Source organism: Perognathus longimembris, chromosome 21 (genome assembly GCF_023159225.1).
Source record: "Perognathus longimembris pacificus isolate PPM17 chromosome 21, ASM2315922v1, whole genome shotgun sequence".
In the NCBI taxonomy this organism is placed as follows: domain Eukaryota; kingdom Metazoa; phylum Chordata; class Mammalia; order Rodentia; family Heteromyidae; genus Perognathus; species Perognathus longimembris.
The window spans coordinates 12,689,996-12,708,981 of NC_063181.1; the positions used below are offsets into that span (position 1 = coordinate 12,689,996).

Below are 18,986 nucleotides of genomic sequence, written 5' to 3' on the forward strand. Positions count from 1 at the left end.
CGGCCAGAAGTGGCGCTGTGGCTCAAGTGGCAGAGTGCTAGCCTTGAGCAAAAAGAAGCCAGGGACAGTGCTCAGGCCCTGAGTCCAAGCTCCAGGACTGGCCAAAAAAAAAAAAAAAAAAAAAAAAAAGTTGGTTATTTCTAATTGTAAAAGATACATAAATATTTGAGAACAACTCAGAAAGGTATGACTAATGTAACCACAGCTAACCTTTGGCAACTGCCTTTTGGTCCTTTTTCTACCCACGGCATGGATATATTACAGTTTGATTTGGCCTTCATAAAATAAGATACATAAATCTTTTTTTGTTTGTTTGTTTTTTGCCAGTCCTGGGGCTTGAACTCAGCGCCTGAGCACTGTCCCTGGCTTCTTTTGGCTCAAGGCTAGCACTCTACCACTTGAGCCACAGTGCCACTTCTGGCTTTTTCCTGTATATGTGGTGCTGAGGAATCAAACTCAGGGCTTCATGTATGCAAGGCAAGCACTCTACAACTAGGCCATATTCCCAGCCCCACCATAAACCTTTTCTCAATCATTTTCTATAGTTATTTTTAGGATACTCAAATGGTTGCATAAGAGTCCATCTTATGGACCAGAGTATAATTGATTTAATCATGCTGTGGAGTACTATTTCTAAAGTAAAACAAAAAACGATGGGTAAGAATCTACAATTTTTTTCCTCCTCCCATTTTGGCTGTAAGCCATATTTTATAAAACTTTGGGAGCTGTGGTATGGCTTCCCTTCACATCTGTCCATCTTGCTCTGGTAGGACATCTCTGCTTTCCAGTGGCCACACCCACCTTACATCACTGGAGTTAGCCTAGGGATTATATATGTGCTTAATACTATGAAATTATCATTCCAGACAAGGAATACCAGAACGGACTACTTGCCTGCATACAAAGGGAGAGAGAGTGGAAATTTATTTAGGGCATCAGGACGGGTACTTGCTTGAGTAGGAGGCATTAAATATAGTAAAAAGAGAGAAGAGAAAGAGAGGGAGAGGGAGGCAGGGAGAGAGAGAGAGAGAGAGAGAGAGAGAGAGAGAGAGAGAGAGAGAGAGAGAATATTCCAGCTAGAAAACAAATGGAAATGAGAGGATCAATGTGCAAGGCTGGCCCTAGGCAAAAGTGTGAGACCCTATCTAACGGGTAAACTAAAGCAAGAAGGGCTAGGGACATGGTTCAAGTGATAGGTGCTTGCTTATAGAAGCCTTGAGTTCAAACCTAGCATGACTAAATACAAACATGTATGTGTGTGTGTATATATATATATGCACTCTTATATGTAGGCATGTATATGTAGTAAATATAGCAGCTGGTAATTCAAATGGTTAAATGATGAAAGATCTGAAGGGGAAGAAAACATGGAAGAATAAAATGAACATCCCTATTTGCATCCCTATTTCTAAGGCAGTAGGGAGATGAAGATGGTAGGAAAGCAGCAAAACATTTCTTTGCTAACACCCCTCCTTCCAATAAACCACCACCAAATGCAATACCAGACTATCAGGATGACAGAATGATGCTAGAGGGAAAAAAGTTGGGGCCTGAAAAAGGCATAATTTAAGCATTTAACAACAATGCAGCAAAATAAAAATGCAATGACGACCTGCAAATAGTGCGGGTGGGCAGCGGGGCTTGCCGGCTCCGGCTCCTTGGCGGGCAGGTCTGTGAGCGCAGCCGAGTGCCGGTCAGTGTGTTGGTCAAGGACAAGCAGGCTTTTCCTCATTTCCCATCTGACCCTCTAATTCATTCTCCATACCGGAAATCAGCCAACCTTGTTGCCTGCAGCTATCCAGTGCTGAGGATGGAACCCAGCGCTCTCCCACGGAGCTACATACCCAGCCTGGAAAACCTTCTCCATACAGGCCCAGATAAGAAGTATCTTTACCTTTGCCAACCATCCAGTCTCTGTCTCAACTACTCAGCTCTCTCTGGTAGAGGAAAGGAGCTGCGTTGGATACATAAACAAGCAAGCCTGTGAAGCTGTGTTCCAGGAAAACTTTATTTTCAAAATGGGCCATGGTGGGGTTGGTGCTAGAGCAGTAGTTGGTAGGTAGTGACTTGAATTCACAAGGAACTCATCAGGCCGCCGCTTAAAGCGACTTAAGTGCTGCTCAGCTGCTCAAAGCACTAAACTGGTAAGGACTTACTTCTTAATCCTGCTTCTCCTGAGCCCTTCCTTCTTGTGCTTTTTGCATTTGTCCTGTTGGCCTTAGATCACTCACATTGTCGTCAAAAGTTCTTTGCTGATTTGGGTCCTTTGTGCAAGCTGTTTTCACTCTGGAAGCCTTTTCTGTTCTAGCTCCCCCCTACCCTCTGTTCTCAGATGAAATGTCACTTGCTCACAGACACCTCCCTGTCCTTCCAAACGCACTTAGCTTCTTTCTGCTATATCCATACTTTTTTTTTCCTCCTAATGTTTGTCTCCATTTTAATTTAATATTGGGGTCCTTGTTTAATATCTAGTTCCTTGAGGAACAATAAACTCGCAGCGAAGATGCCTGAATTTTCACCTCTTGAGTTCCACACCTGGTCCACTGCCTTGTATAAGAGGAGCTTAGTGACTCTTTGCTAAATAAATAAATAAACATCAGTCCATATTTTAAAAAGACTGATTTGAGAACAACCATAGTGAGTTGGAAACTCAAGGGAAAAATAGAGACACAGTATTTTCCTAGAGTCCATGGTTGGACACATCTAAGACCCTCCCTCAAAAATAACAAACATAAAAAACACCAAGAAATATACTCATTTTCTTATATAACTGCAACTTCTGTACATCACCTGTATAATAAAATAAAATTAAAAAGAGAAAACAAGTGACTGGTCTACCCTTCTAGCCTTTCCCTCATTTGGGCTTCACTCTCAAGCCTGTGAAATCATTTGCAGCTCTGCTTCATCTCCATGTGCACGCATACTGTTACTTCTGTCTAGATACCTTGTTTCCTACCTATCATCCAGGAACTCCTCACTCACACTTCTGTTTATTTATTTATTTATTTTTTGCCAGTCCTGGGCCTTGGACTCAGGGCCTGAGCACTGTCCCTGGTCTTTTTGCTCAAGGCTAGCACTCTGCCACTTGAGCCACAGCACCACTTCTGGCCATTTTCTATATATGTGGTGCTGGGGAATCGAACCCAGGGCTTCATGTATATGAGGCAAGCACTCTTGCCACTAGGCCATATTCCCAGCCCTCACTCACACTTCTGATGGTACCTCGACCACAAAGTCCTCCAGCTCCCACCATCTGTTCTGAGATTGGCTGTCTGGCTTTCTTCCCACAAGCCCTAATGCAGACATTATAATATATGCCTATTTTTTTTTATTAGTTGCCATGAACTCAAAAGCTACAGCAAGTCTCTCTGCCAGCCAGCACTTTTTTGTGGTGGTTGTCCCATTTTTATTTTATTGGTGTTAAGTTCTTAAACTATGCCTTTGTCTTCCCCAAACTTTCCCCTCCTCTAGTATCATCATCCTGAAAGTCTTTATTGTTATATTGGGTGGTGGTTTATTGGGGAGAGATGTGTTGTTGCTTTTCTATCACGTTTGTCTCTCCACTAGCCACTGCCACTGATAGAGATGTTCACTGTATTCTGAAAAATCTCCAGAGGCCTTTCTTTCCCCTGCAGTCTTTTGTCTTAGTGTTTTAAGAGTGTTTTTTTCAGAATTGTCTGATTTACCATGAGAAAGAAATATAAGCCTTTGGAGAACATGGCCCTTCTAATTCGTAAATAGAAAAGAAATAATGAGAAACACCTTATTTGCCACGCTGACTACTTGGGGACAAGCAGTGTAACTTCACGTGAAGAAGAATAAGAAGGAAGAAGAGGAGAGAGAAAGGGAAAGAGGAGGAAGACCACCAAAATCTCCAATCAATCCAATATTAACACCAACAAAACAAGAATAGTTAAGACTTACAAACTGGTTCTACACAATTCCCCAAAGGTAGCTTGGGAATGAGCCAACTTTAAAATTTAGTAGTGACAAGACAGTAACAAAAACAAAACCCCCACAAAAACAAGAAAGGAAATGGAGAAGATGGATAAGGGAGGAGAGGTGGACAGACTCACTGAGGGAAGGCTATCAGGACTACGGCTTCCTTGCTTACATTCCCACTTATCAGTCAACAGGAAATTGATTTCCTACTCCAATTGTTAGAAATAATTTATCCACACTAGAGCCATCTGGGTTCTCTGGCACTGGTCTATCCACACAAGAGGAACAATATGTTGTGCTGAAGTAATTTTTTTTTGCGGGGGGGGGAATGTGACTCATATCACTGTAAAGACTGCCTTTGGTTTCAAACACATCTAATGTCTCATTTCTTGCTCAAATAAATTCAGGGAGGCTAGTGATAAAAGTAGGATATGGTTAGCAATGAGACAATCCACACTGACACCTGCTGCTTGTCTGTGACGAGGCTAGGTTAGCAATCTTATTCAACAAGGGAGGATCTTACATCCATGGAGATGGAGGAATGCTGGGGTGTCAGGATGAAGGGAGAGGGAGGAGCCTATGGAATTAGGAGGCTCCCAGACCCGCTCATTAACCTGATGAATCAACAAAATGCTGTTCACTTGTTTGTGAAATTTCCTTCCCCACTTTCCATGTTTTTTTTTTTTTTTTTTTTTATTGGCTTGTCCTGGGGCTTGGACTCAGGGCCTGAGCACTGTCCCTGGCTTCTCTTTTGCTCAAGGCTAGCACTCTACCACTTGAGCCACAGCGCCACTTCTGGCCGTTTTCTGTATATATGGTGCTGGGGAATTGAACCCAGGGCTTCATGTATACAAGGCCAGCACTCTTGCCACTAGGCCATATCCCCAGCCCCTTTGTTTTGATTTTTTTTTTTTTTTTGCCAGTCCTGGGCCTTGGACTCAGGGCCTGAGCACTGTCCCTGGCTTCTTCCCGCTCAAGGCTAGCACTCTGCCACCTGAGCCACAGCGCCACTTCTGACCATTTTCCATTTATGTGGTGCTGGGGAATTGAACCAAGAGCTTCATGTGTAGGAGGCAAGCACTCTTGCCACTAGGCCATATTCCCAGCCCTGTTTTGATTTTTAACACCTTAACTCAGATGATCATTTGTCTGAGGTAATTAATTGCAATTATATAACTTCACATAAAATTTCCAGACCAACATTTTCTTCCTTCTTTACCTGCTGAAAACAGTTGTACTTGGCTTTCTGTTTGTTTGTGTGTGTGTGTGTGTGTGTGTGTGTGTGTGTGTATGTGTGTGCGCTAGTGCTAAGGGTTGAACTCAAGGCCTAGGCTCTCATCATGTTGTTGATTAATGGAAGGGAAGAGTCTCATGGACTTTTCTTCTCAGGCTGACTTTGAACCATGATTCTCAGACCTCAGCCTCCCAGGTAGCCAGGATTCCTGGCATGATCCACGTTCTCCAAGGTTTTGACAGTGCCTCTGATTCTGTGAAGCTTGGAACTAAGATGCACCAGGTGTTCTTCTGGTGATGAGTCAGCAGGAAACAGGAAATCCATGGCTGTAAAGTTAACCTCATGTTCTCTTGAAGCTGGCCTCTGGTGACTCAGACCAATGTGGAGTTTGAACTTGGAGGGGGGGCGAGCTGTGTAAGGCAGAACCACAGACATACTAACTTTATTTCCAAATTGCATTGTAGCACCAGTGATTACAACCCTGAAGGGATGGCGTTTCCTAGAGGATCTTAGTTCCAGTCACTCGCCATATGTATTCCCTCCTCTTTGTGTGTCTTTTACATTTTGTTTTCTTTTGTCTTTGACACCATTGAAAATTTGGGGCTTGACTTCCATTCTTCGCTTGAGGAATGTTATGGTTGAGGACAGAGAGGCATTTTGACCAAACCAAAATGATGATGACTTTGGTACAAATCTGTTGCTGCTGCCTAAGATTGTGAATGTAGATAAACTCACAGTGACTGTCACAAATCCTGCTAGTCATGCCTGAGCCTCTCTTTCTGCCGGGAAGGGAGGAAGAATGCATTCCAGTAAGAAAGCACTCATTCTGTAAATTCTTATTTAAATCAATTTTTGGTTTGGCAGAGTCTTTTCCCCACGAAGGAACATTTCTTCCTGCAGCAGCAAAACAAGCGGTGTTTTATATGAAAGTAGAACTGCAGCGTATGCTAGCATGTCCCTCGCTCCACTTCCTGATTTCCCTCTGAAAATGTCAAACCTGTCATCTTGAGATGGAATAAATTCAACGGAAGGGAATTTGTACCAAAAAACCCACTAAATTCATCTCCTGGATTATATCGACCAACGTATAAACACAGGTGTTAGAAGTGAGCTGTTCACTGTGGTAGCCACATAGAGCTACTCAAGTTTAAATTAAAATTATTTGGAATTACAAAATCTAGTTCCTCTGTTGCATTAGCCACACTTCAAGTAATCAGATGTTGGGATATAGGCTGCTGGTAGCCTTTCAGAAAGTTTTAAGAATCAGGTAGAACTCATATATACGACACTTGCTGGGCTCTGGTAAAAATCTAGATGAGTCAAGCTAGTGTATCTTTTGTAAATTTTTTAATTTTTTTGCCAGTCCTAGGGCTTGGACTCAGGACTGAGCACTGTCCCTGGCTTCTTTTTGCTCATGGCTAGCACTCTGCCACTTGAGCCACAGCACCAGTTCTGGCCTTTTCTATATATGTGGTGCCGGGGAATTGAACCCAGGGCTTCATGTACACGAGGCAAGCACTCTTGCCACTAAGCCATATTCCCAGCCCTTTTGTCTCCTTTTTTTAACCCATGATGGAAGTTACTCTCATCATTGTTACTTTTATTTTATTAGTGTTATTTATCTTTTGCTGCCCTCCTTCTCCTCCTTTTCCTACTTCTCTTCCTACTTCTCTTCCTCCTCCTCCTCCTCCTCCTCCTCCTCCTCCTCCTCCTCCTCCTCCTCCTCCTCCTCCACCATCACCTCCTTCTCCTCCTCTTCTACCTCTTCCTCCTCTTCCTCCTCCTCCTGCTGCTTTTCCTTCTCCTCTACCTCTTTTGTGCGCTAGTATTAGGGCTTGAATTTAGGGCCTGGGTGATGTCCCTGAGCTTTTTTTTTTCTTAATGCTAGCACTTTACCACTTGAGCCACAGCTCTACTTCTGGCTTTTCATTTTATTTTTATTAAAAAATATATTTTTTAAATATATATATATATATATATATATATTTTTTTTTTTTTGGCCAGTCCTGGGGCTTGGACTCAGGGCCTGAGCACTGTCCCTGGCTTCTTTTTGCTCAAGGCTAGCACTCTGCCACTTGAGCCACAGTGCCACTTCGGGCCATTTTCTGTATATGTGGTGCTGGGGAATCGAACCCAGGGTCTCATGTATATGAGGCAGGAACTCTTGCCACTAGGCCATATCCCCAGCCCTTAAAAAATATTTTGGTAGTTGATTGAAGTTAGGAGTCTCACATGGACTTTCCTGCCCTGGGCTGGCTTTGAACCACGATCCTCATATCTTGAGTAGCTAGGATTACAGGTGTGAGCCACCAATGCTCAGCTTTTGTACTTCATTTTTTTTTTAAGCAGGCAGAGTTTTTATTGATGTCTATTCATGACTCCATTTTCCAGGTAGAAGGGGGAAATACCTTTTTTAAAAAATTTATTAAAAATTTTTTGACAAGGTGTTGTGCAAAAGGAGTACAGTTACATAGTAGGGCAGTGTGTACATTTCTTGTGCTATCTTACACCATGTTTTTCTTTCCCTTCCCTAGGTCAGGTAGACATATATACAATACACAGTGTACCAAGATGTACTTCATTTTTAATGTCTTTTTTTTTTTTTTTTTTGGCCAGTCCTGGGCCTTGGACTCAGGGCCTGAGCACTGTCCCTGGCTTCTTCTTGTTCAAGGCTAGCACTCCGCCACTTGAGCCACAGCGCCGCTTCTGGCCGTTTTCTGTATATGTGGTGCTGGGGAATCGAACCTAGGGCCTTGTGTATCCGAGGCAGGCACTCTTGTCACTAGGCTATATCCCCAGCCCCTTTTTTTTTTTTTTTTTTGGCCAGTCCTGGGCCTTGGACTCAGGGCCTGAGCACTGTCCCTGGCTTCTTCCCGCTCAAGGCTAGCACTCTGCCACTTGAGCCACAGCGCCGCTTCTGGCCGTTTTCTGTATATGTGGTGCTGGGGAATCGAACCTAGGGCCTCGTGTATCCGAGGCAGGCACTCTTGCCACTAGGCTATATCCCCAGCCCCCCAGCCCCTTTTAATGTCTTCTTAAACATCAGTTTTTGCCATTATCTTCAAAAATCTCTACGCTTGCCTTCATTGCGTTGATTGTGGTGTTTTCTCTGGATTTGAAAAGATGAAAGAAGTGACAAAAATTTAGCAGCTTTTAAAAATAGTAGCGATGACAAGTTAGATAGAGAAGTGGAAAAATGTTCCTTTCACAATTTTATACTCAGGAATAGATTTAACACAAAAGGTGTGGCTCCTGTGTGAAGAAAGGGGTCCTTTATTGACCTTGTGTAAATAGATGGAAATGGAGTTCACAGGGGGACTTTAACATCATGAAAACGGTAATTCTTCCAAAAAATCCTTATATTCATTCTATCATTTTATTCATGTCATGTTTGGAATTTCTGTAAATCAGTGATATAATATGAATGATATAAGAATGATAAGCCAGGCACTGGCGGCTAGGCCTGTAATCCTTGCGACTCAGAAGTCTTGAGATCCGAGGATTGCAGCTCAAAGCCCAGTCAGAAAAGTCCTGGTGAAACTCTCCAATTAACCGCTCAAAAACTGGAAGTGGAGCTGCGGCTCAAAGTAGTAGAGCATTATCCTTGCGCAAAAAAGCTCAGGGACAGTGCCCAGGCCTTGAGTTCAAGCCCCCCCCCAAATTTTTTTTAAAGAAAAGATTTGCAAGATTGTGACAAATACATATACATATACATATACATATACATATACATATACATATGTATATGCATACTTGATGTTGGAAGAGTTGTTTTTTTTTGCCAGTTCTGGGGCTTGGACTCAGGGCCTGAGCACTGTCCCTGGCTTCTTTTTGCTCAAGGCTAGCACTCTGCCATTTGAGCCATAGCACTGCCACTTCCGACTTTTTCTGTTTATGTGGCGTTGAGGAATCAAACCCAGGGCTTCCTGCATGCTAGGCAAGCACGCTACCACCAAGTCACATTCCCAGCCCCAGGAAGAGATTTTGTACAAACAAACAAAACCTCTGGAAAAATAGATGCAGTGTAATAGATTGAACTTAAGTGCACCACCCAGAACATCTGTAAATTAGAATTTAATCCAAGAGAGAGCTGGAATGGAAGAGGCAAGTGTTTAAAACTTGAAATGTGGGGCTAAATAGTACCTTAGTGAAGTTATTTGATTAAGGGGCAAGATGATAGGGCCTTGAATTCTGTGATGGCCATCTGTAAAATATGATGTAGGTAGTAAAACCCTGAGTATCCTTGATTTTTCTCTTTGTAAAATATAAATGAAAATAGTTCCCAGTCCAGAAAGAGAGAAGAGATACGCAGAAAGAATATGCGTGTATTACATTAATAGGTACATAGGAAATGGTTCCTGTCTCAGTGCTAAGTACATGCAGGCTGCTATTGTAGCAACCCTGAGATCCTAGATCCAGGAAAATAATTTACTTTTGACCCAAATTGACTTATAACTACCAATGTCATTATACCATCTTAAAGATGTGTATGATGCCTTACATATAGGTTAACAAACTTTTTTTGTTGTTGTTGTTGCCAGTCCTGGGCCTTGGACTCAGGGCCTGAGCACTGTCCCTGGTTTCTTTTTGCTCAAGGTTAGCACTCTACCACTTGAACCACAGCGCCACTCCTGGCCATTTTCTATATGTGTGGTGCTGGGGAATCGAACCCAGGGCTTCATGTATAAAAGGCAAGCACTCTTGCCACTAGGCCATATTCCTAGCCCCAACAAACTTTTAAATACTGACACTTGTGTATGTATAGAAACTTGGGAGGCTCTCTACTCTGTTCTTTTCAGAGAAATAATGTTTGTTTTCGAGACATAAAATGAAAGATATTTAGTAATTATCTTTTTCTTTATCAAAGTCAAGTGGGTTCTATTTTATTCAGAAACGTGTTTCAACATCCTTTTTACTTGTGAATGTTTGTAGGTTGTTTCATTAATTTGACATCAGGGTATCCTTGGGAGAAGTTAGAGGTAAGATACTAATGTAAAGCAGTGAAAAGGGTTAGAATGTTGGAAATCTCAAGTTTTCATAGGGCACAGGGTGAACCTGTTATCTGTTTAACATGTATGAGATTTTTAACACTCAGTTACTACATGCTCCTCTTCGCTGCCCCCCCCATCATTAAAGGTTTTATCTTGGTCCCTGAAGAATTAATAAAAGAGCAGTGGACAGATGAGATTGGGTGGGAGGTGAAAACTCTGGACAATACTTCACTGGCAGGACTATGTACAAAATATGATAGAGAATCTTTTGTAAGGATCTAGTTCCACTTATAATTTACTCATGAGTACAATAAAAATGTAAAACTGGGCATCATTATTTTTAGTGTGTATTTAAAATTTAAACATTAAGATTTTAAACCGAAGAGAGCAAACTACTTCCTGTAATCTGGAGAGTTCTGGAACATGATAGGGTTATTTCAGAAAGCTCTAGAATATTCTACCATCTCCCTGCATCCAATCAGATTTAATATGTCTAGGCAGATTTATTTATTTATCATGGTCAACAATGTGAGGTATAGTCAGTAGTTTCTATTTATCCATCACCAACTAGTTGCTGGACTTGTATTAAATGTCTAGTGTATATATTCTTACTTAATATCCTCAACAACTCAACAGAAGAGGTATTTACCAAAAGAACATACTTAGAAGTCCCGCTTCCAACTTTGGAAGAAAAGAACTTTCTTTTCTTTCCTTTCTTCATTTCTGCCTTTCCTTCTTTTTTCCTTTCCCTTCCTCTTCTCCCTCCCTTTCTTCTTCTCTCCCTTCCTCCCTGCAAGCCTAGGTAAGAAATGTCTGCTCATATTCATGGTGGATGTGAAGTCTCTGTTCCTTGAGTCTCCTCTATAAATGTGCACTATGAGGGGCCTTTCATATGTAAAAGTCATTGTATCCTTTTCCAATACTTAGTTGCAAATGTGGGAGAGGAACATCCATAGCTTTGCAAATCACAATTCCTGGAGAGTTCATGGCTGACAGGCTAAGAACCATCACTTCCCACAGGGGTCCCGGACCCCTTGGCTGGAATTCCTGGTGGTCTGCTGACATTATGGTGTCTCTCCTTCCCAATCCCCCTTCTCCCTCCTGGTGGGCATCCTCACCACCTCTGCACTGCAGAATACAGATGTCCACGCCCCCTGCCAGACCTGAGATACACTCATCAAGGATGTATGTGGAAGTTCTGTTACGCAGCCTTGTGTTCATTTTGCACTTTGAACCAAAGAGGATCCTTCCTGCCTGCCCTGGTGTGGGGTGATCTGAAGGGATGTGCAGAGCACACCCATTCCAACCCACGATTCACATCAGCTGCCACTAGCTTTCTGCAGTCCTCACGACACAGAAGGAACCAGTCCTTGAGCTTGAACTCAGGGCCTGGGGGCTGTAACTCACCTTTGCTCAAGGCTAGCACTCTAGGACTTGAGCCACTGCTCCATTTCAGGGGTGTGTGTGTGTGTGTGTGTGTGTGTGTGTGTGTGTGTGATTAAATAAGAGACAAGAGTCTCAAGGACGATTCTGCCTGGGCTGGCTTCCTGATCCTCAGATCTCAGTTTCCTGAGTAGCTAGGATTACAGATATGAACCACCAACGCCCAGCCTTTTACTCTCTTTTTTTCTTACTAAAGGAAGGTTCTATTACATTGCCTATTGCTTCTGAAACCATTGTGCATTCAGCACTGCTAGTCTCTAGTTATGGTGTTGAGAACTAACCTTGTGAAAATATTTTGATAAATCAATTTGACTTCTAAGTCATTTTCTTTCTGGGAGAAATAAAATATTCCAAGGATCATTTCAGATGAAACAGCTCCGGTGATTATTTTTTTCCATTGTTGATTTGGTTTTAGGTGGTCTGCTTCCTCTTTCTCTGCTTAGGATAAGTTGGGAATTTTCCTCCTCCATGTAACAGGTCGGTTAGGCTACTTGGACATGATAACGATGCTTTTATTCACCCTATACTCTATTTACCTTCCAGCACATGAGCTGTTTGTACATAGGCATAAAGAGATGAGGAACCGAAATGGACTTGTGTTTTTCCATGACGTTCACTCGGCTCCTGTCCACTCTCTCTGTCAAAAGTACCAACTAACATTTCATGAGAACCTTCATTTGTATGGGGCTATTTTAAAGAAGCTTAAAAACCAAAACAAAACAAGGATTTGTCAACTGGAAGATACAGGCTTCCTTTTGCAGGCTCAAAGGATTTAAGAGCTCATTCACGCCAGCCTCTGCGATGTGTTTCTTGGATACCTTGGATACCTTTCTGTGAGATGAGACCTCAGAACAGCTCTCTGCCCTTCAATGGCTCTAGCTGAAAGAAAATTTGTCCTTTAGCTCTGCTCGGTGTTCTTTCTTTGAATCATCTGATTACTGATTCTGGTTTTACCCTCTGGAATTTTTCAGAATAAATCATTGTCCTTCCCCACATAACAGCCATCAAAATCTTAAAGAGCTTTCGCCCTTCAGAAATGACACTGCTGTCCAAATTTGTTATCTTAGACTATGAAATCCACTCCTCATCAAGTTATATTCAAAAGTATACGTGTGGGCTGGGAATATGGCCTAGTGGCAAGAATGCTTGCCTTGTATACATGAAGCCCTGGGTTCGATTCCTCAGCACCACATACATAGAAAAGGCCAGAAGTGGCACTGTGGCTCAAGTGGTAGAGCGCTAGTCTTGGGCAAAAAGAAGCCAGGGACAGTGCTCATGCCCTGAGTTCAAACCCCAAGACTGGCAAAAAAAAAAAAATACATGTGTACAAATCACAATATCTGTTGTTGAGAGAATTAGCTGTCTGAGTCAGAATCTTTTGTCATAAACCAGTCCCATTCATACTTTCCTCCACTATATTATTATTATTATTATTTGACTGGATCTTGCTATGTAGCACAGGCTGGCCTTGAATTCACAGTCCTCCTGCCTTCTTCTGTCACTATCTGCAGTACTATGTTAAAGTAGGCTTGAATTGGGTTGCAAATGCACTTTTTAATTTTCAGGAAATTGATGGGCCTGGTAGCTTTCCAACAGGCCAGCATGAGACTGTTTACACCATAGAAACAGGCAGCGCTACAAGTTACAGCTCTGCATTTGATATTTACGGGCCCGTAAATGCCACTGTGTATGGGAATTTCGTATTTCTAACACATTTCTGGCATCTTTTGTGAAGGCACTCAACTTTTCCCTAAGAGAATGAAGACATTTCTGCTAATATTAGATCTCTGCTGTGGCTTTGTAACCTTCTGAGGCTGCAAACATCTTCTAGTCTCCTGTTCACCTCTGTTTGTTCAATTGGAATCTTACCAGAAACATTCTGGGTACCATATTTAAGACAGTGTAAAGTCTATTCATCTGTAATAACATTCTTACCACTTTCAAAATAATTCTGTGATGTATATCAGCAGAATAATTATATAATATATTCTCTTTTGACTGTTACAAAGTCCAATGAAGACTTTACTTTTAGGTTATCATATTATTTTAGTGATTTCCCCAAGTGCCTTCAATGTATTTATGTAATTAGAACAATGAAACTCCTGTACTACTAAGGTATAAAATTTTTTTTAAAAAGTAGCAAGCGGAGAGAATATGGTGCTTCTATATTCCGTCATTGCTTTGGCAAGCATCCTTTGTTCTTTGGCCTTTTCTTGGTTTGCTTCTTTGCTTTCTTCTTCTTTGCCTTCTTTGTTCTATAAAAGAGGGATCTATTTTTATTCCCATCCCCATTTCTTCTATTGTTTACTTGAACCCTGGAGAGTTACTTTTCCCTGAGGAATAGGCTCCACATTGTAGGCTGCTGCAATATGCTGAAAAAATAATAATAAACCAATTAATGATGTTCTTGTTGACAAGTGCTAGGAAACTTGCTCGGGTTCCTGTTTCTGCAGGCAATCATTTACAGGCCGTTATAGATAGAATGTCTAATGAGTAGGAACAATTAGCAGCTCCAAAGTCTTTACCCCCTGGTTAACCACCAAGGGAGAAAGATCATTGATTAAAGGGCTCATCTGTTCCAAAGATGTTTCTACTTGCATACTTAGCACTTCTTGAAGATTGGCTTAGTGACTGTGTTGCCTTTCCAGCCATTTATTAATTTCTCAAAAGCACTGCTTTCTTTACAATATCCTTGAGAAATTACATGCATCTATGCATGGATACATACTTAGACAAATACTACCTAGGACTAGGATATGTATTGTGAGATGATCAGCAGTTTACTCTTGAGTAAAGTCTTTCTTAACATGTCTTTAACCTATTTAGTTGTTCTAAACGATGATTCCACCTTTGCAGCAAATTTGCTAATTTACAACTTTCACATTTGTTTTTTTCATTTTTCTATTAGCAATTTTCCTTCTGCTATAGCTTTCCCATATAGAGAGAACTTAAAATCACTTGCCCGTTTCACTTTGGGATTTGCGTAGTTAATTCTGCCCTCATTCAAACTGTGAATCTTGCCAGGCCTGGTGGCACATGCCTGTAATCCCAGCATTGAGGAGGCCAAGGCCAGGAGGATTTTGAAGCCATTCTGGATTACACTGTAAGATCCTGTCTGGAAAAAAAAGAAAAAGAAATGAAGATTTACAAACCTGAAAAGACATATAGACTTTATGTTTGAAACCCCTACATCAACAGTAAACAAACGGAGGAGAAAAAAAGAGAAACACAAAGGGAAGCTAGTTGGATTTTATGTTGGAAAGGAATGATCTTGCACGGGTGGATGCGAAGCTGGTTAGGAACATTCCTTATCCCATCGCCAGGCGACAGAAGGGGGCAAAGTGGATCCAACCAGGTCTGATGGGGTTTGTGAAGGGGCTGCCTCTTAATGCCCCCCCCCCCACTTGCGTGGTGGTGTGTATGTCATGTGAAGTAATAGCAACACTGAAATTACATAAAATTGGCGTGGAGAGGTGGAGGGGAGGGGGAGATGGGCCCAAAGGGGAAACTGTGCTTCCTGAATATTCTGCAGGCCATCGGTGCTGGTGTGGCCATAATGAGGCACTCAGGGGGAGGCGTGATGATGCGTGAACACGGGTGGATGCAAACACCCCCCTGGCCGGGGCCCTGGGCATGCTGTTGCTAGGAGAGAGCTGAGCGCAAGCCCAGGCCCCCGGGCTCGGCCAGGAATGACGCGTGGTGCTGTGGCCTGTGGAACCCGCGCTTTGCTCTTGTGCGTGATCGCGGCCCGCGGGAAGCCAGGCGTCACCCATTTGCCAGCCTGCCTTTTTTAAACCCAGAAAAGAACATTGGGTGAGGGTGAAAAACGGTCATGCTGCTCTTTTTAAAGAAAAACACAAAAAAGGAAGGTAAACAGACGCCGAGAAGGCCATTCACAGATCCAGGCCTCCATGTCATCCCTCCTTCTGGATGAAGGCTTCTGCAGGCCAAGTCTGTTCAGAATCCATTGTTTCAGTCGCACCCTCAAAAACAGCCCTGGAGAGGCTGCTGGGGAGGCCGTGCGGTGGCCATGGAGATGAATCTTCCCACTGCCGCCTTCCCTCTCAAAGGAGGCTTCCTTTTCCTGCCTGGGGATTCCCACACAACAATGGCCCCCGAAGCTTCTGCAGGGCTGCCTCCCAGGCCCTTTGGTTGCTCACATATTCCTTTCTGGGTTCTGGAAAACCTCTTGAGGCTGCTGCCACTGGGCTTACAGCTTGGAGGAGTGGGGTCACAGTTCAGAGCCTTCATGCTGGTCAGTTGGTTGGTTTGCTCACGGCTGGTGCTTTACCACTTGAGCCATACTTCCACGTTGGGCTTTTTGCTGTGTTTCACAAAGTGATCTTCAGCTCTTAGCCTCTCCAGTAGCTAGGATCATAGGCACAAGCCACCAGCACTTAGGTAATACTGGGCCTAAAGCAGATAGCATTTCAAGATTAGTAGAATGTGCGGGGGTGGCAATCAAATATGCACCTTGATTAATGTACATTTCCTTTTCTTCTTGTTCGTTAAGGAGTCGCTATTTTTAAAAAGTTTATGACTACAATATGCCTTGATCGGTGTCATCCCTTTCAACAGTCTCACCTCTTCCTTCCCTGCTCATCCCTTCCCTCACTCTTCTTAATCTTGCAGGATTCTTGTCTGCATTTGCCTCCCTCTTCTCCTTAACGTACACTTTCAAACAGGTTTTCAGAACGACAAGGGGACTGGCCCTAGACTCAAATCACTCTCAGGACTGTGTGTGTGTGTGTGTGTGTGTGTGTGTGTGTGTGTGTGTGTGCGCACACACGCAGTGGACAGTCTAGGCCAGAGCCCTGAGGCTGAAGGAGAGAAGGGAAAGGATGGAGCTCAGAGGCTTGCCTGGACAACAGAGAAGTTGAAGGTCTTGTAGACAGTTTCCTCTGTATCATTAAAAAAATCAAAACAACCCAACAAGTTCTTTCTGGGTTTCTAGGCAGAGATGATACAGGGAGAATTGTTTTGGAAAAGGTCAATCTGCCTACAGGAGGGAACCGGGCTGGGAAGAGGCCAGAGGGGAGAGGGGCGTAGTGAGGTTTAGAACATGCAGCTGGAGGGGTGTGAGTCCAGCATTCTTTCACAGTTGCCTCGCTCCTGACTCAGCTCACCTGTGTGTCTGAGTCCTCCAGGTTCCCTATTCCTTGCATGTAGGAATGTGGTCGTACTTGCTCATGGGTCGCCTGGGTGGTTGGGTCACACTGGGTTTGCATATATAGGCTCAGTATATGTTATTCTTAAACCCTGTGGCTCTCCCCCATCTCTTAAGATGAGTCAACAGGCTTAAAAGAACCCAGCGAGTGGGGTGCCTGTGGCTCGAGTAGACACCGTGGCTATAAATAGCCCTGACCTTGCTCACACCTGATCCTTAGATTAAGATTAGCCCACACTCGAGCTCCGAGGGCGTGCAAGGACACGTTCTGCGGGAAGCAGTCAGCTCCAGCCAGCCACTCAGGCATCTCGGGCAGAGTGTGTGTTAGATGACCTATTTCCAGGGAAAAAGAAATTGCAAGCATCTAATCGTCAGTGGGGCAGCCCTGGTGATTCTTATAAATGGAGACTCTTTGCTCCAAGGGGGGAAGCTGGGATGGATGAAAGCAGAACGGGGCTGCACAGGATTAAGGTAGATCACGTAGCTGCCGGGTTCTGGGTTCCCAGCGCCGCCCAGGGTGCACTGGGGATGAGCAGAACTGGACCAGGAGCCCCGTGTGTGTTCTGCTGGGAAGCATCCAGCCTTGCTTAGCCTCTTCAGTGCTTTGAAAGCCATCACGATAATACAAACGCCCGGGGTCCGCATTTTACTGAAAGCTAGACCATCTATGTCAAAGCACGAGGCAATGATAAGTGACACAATAATAATGTTAAAAATAATTGCAATAAGCTGAGCACTGGTAGCTCATGCCTGTGAGCCCAGCTACTCAGGTGGCTGAGATACGAGGATATGAAGAGCCTGGGCAGAAAAGTCCCTGTGACACTCTGATCTCTAATTAACCACCAGAAAACTGGAAGTGGAGCTGTGGTTCAAAATGGTAGAGAACTATCCTTGAGCAAAAGAGCTCAGGACAGTGCCCAGGTCCTGAGTTCAAGCCCCACAACAACAACAAAAAGTAATAACCACATAGCAGTTGTTTCTGATCAGATACTAAGCATTTATTTCCTAATATCCTTTTCTTTTGAGGCAGAACCTGTGGCTCTGTCGTTTAGGTGGGGAAACAGCCACACAGAGCTGAAATAACTTGCTTATGATTGGTGCCAGGGTTTGAACCCATGCCGTCGAGCTCTTTTTTGAATCCTTATGGCATAGGGATGGAGAGAGAGGATATAGATTTTTATTTTGTGTGGTACTGGGGAAATCTTTTAACTAAAACAGAGAGCAGGATTTGAATCGTGGCCTCAAGGGCTGTGTAACCCATGAAGCCTCTTTAAGAGTCTGAATAATTTGTTCATCTGTAAGTGGAGAGGGATACTACGACTTGATGTTTAGATGTTAGGTAAGGGTTAAATAAGAAAACATGGGAAGTGGTGGAGCGTGGTGGTACACACCTGTAATTCCAGGTACTTGGAGGTGGGAGGTGGAGGTAGAAGGATGATAGACTCAGAAGGTTTCTGTGGCACATTTCAGTTGGTAATAGATGGGCTACAGGTGGGAGAGGAGGAGGACAGGCGGGTAGAAGAACAGTGGGTTTGGAGTAGTTGAATGTCCCCCATACATTTCAGTTAGTGGATATACAGCGTATTGGGCCCCGTGTGCCATTTGCCTTCTGTTTGGTATTTGGTCTTTTAGGTGAGCCTGAATTCAAATACATTGGGAATATGCATGGTAATGAGGCGGTTGGACGGGAGCTGCTCATTTTCTTGGCGCAGTACTTGTGCAATGAATACCAGAAGGGGAACGAGACCATCGTCAACCTGATCCATAACACTCGAATTCACATCATGCCTTCCCTGAACCCGGACGGCTTTGAGAAGGCGGCCTCCCAGGTGAGTGTGGGCAGGCTGAATTGGGTGTGCTTTCTTTTTCAGGTTTGATAAGATGGTACCTAAGCTTGTATTACAGACAGCAGTGTATCTATAGCAATGACCTCACAGAGCGTTCAGACTGTGTGGCAGGCAGAAGAGTCAAATCATGCTATTCAGTGTCGACTAAGGGATGAACATTTCTTCAGCAGAGGTTTATTAGCTTATACTTTTAATAATTCTTGGTTGGTGTTGTTAAGTAAATGTCGTATATTGGTCCACATTTGTAATGAGCAAATTTCCTTTAAAAAAAAAAAATCTTCAAGTACAGAAAATACTGCTCTGTATTGCCAGCCTGCTGTATCTGGATTCGTTGGAGCTATCGCGCCCTCTACTGGATACAA

General features: G+C 43.3%; 1 protein-coding gene across 1 annotated transcript in view; it reads left to right on the plus strand.

Annotated features, from left to right (window-relative positions):
* Cpe (carboxypeptidase E) overlaps nucleotides 1-18,986 on the plus strand; it is a 69,560-nt gene that overhangs the window by 33,330 nt on the left and 17,244 nt on the right. The window contains exon 2 of the mRNA XM_048330725.1: nucleotides 18,410-18,606. Coding sequence (XP_048186682.1) covers nucleotides 18,410-18,606 — 197 coding nt within the window. The remainder of the gene's footprint in view (nucleotides 1-18,409; nucleotides 18,607-18,986) is intronic.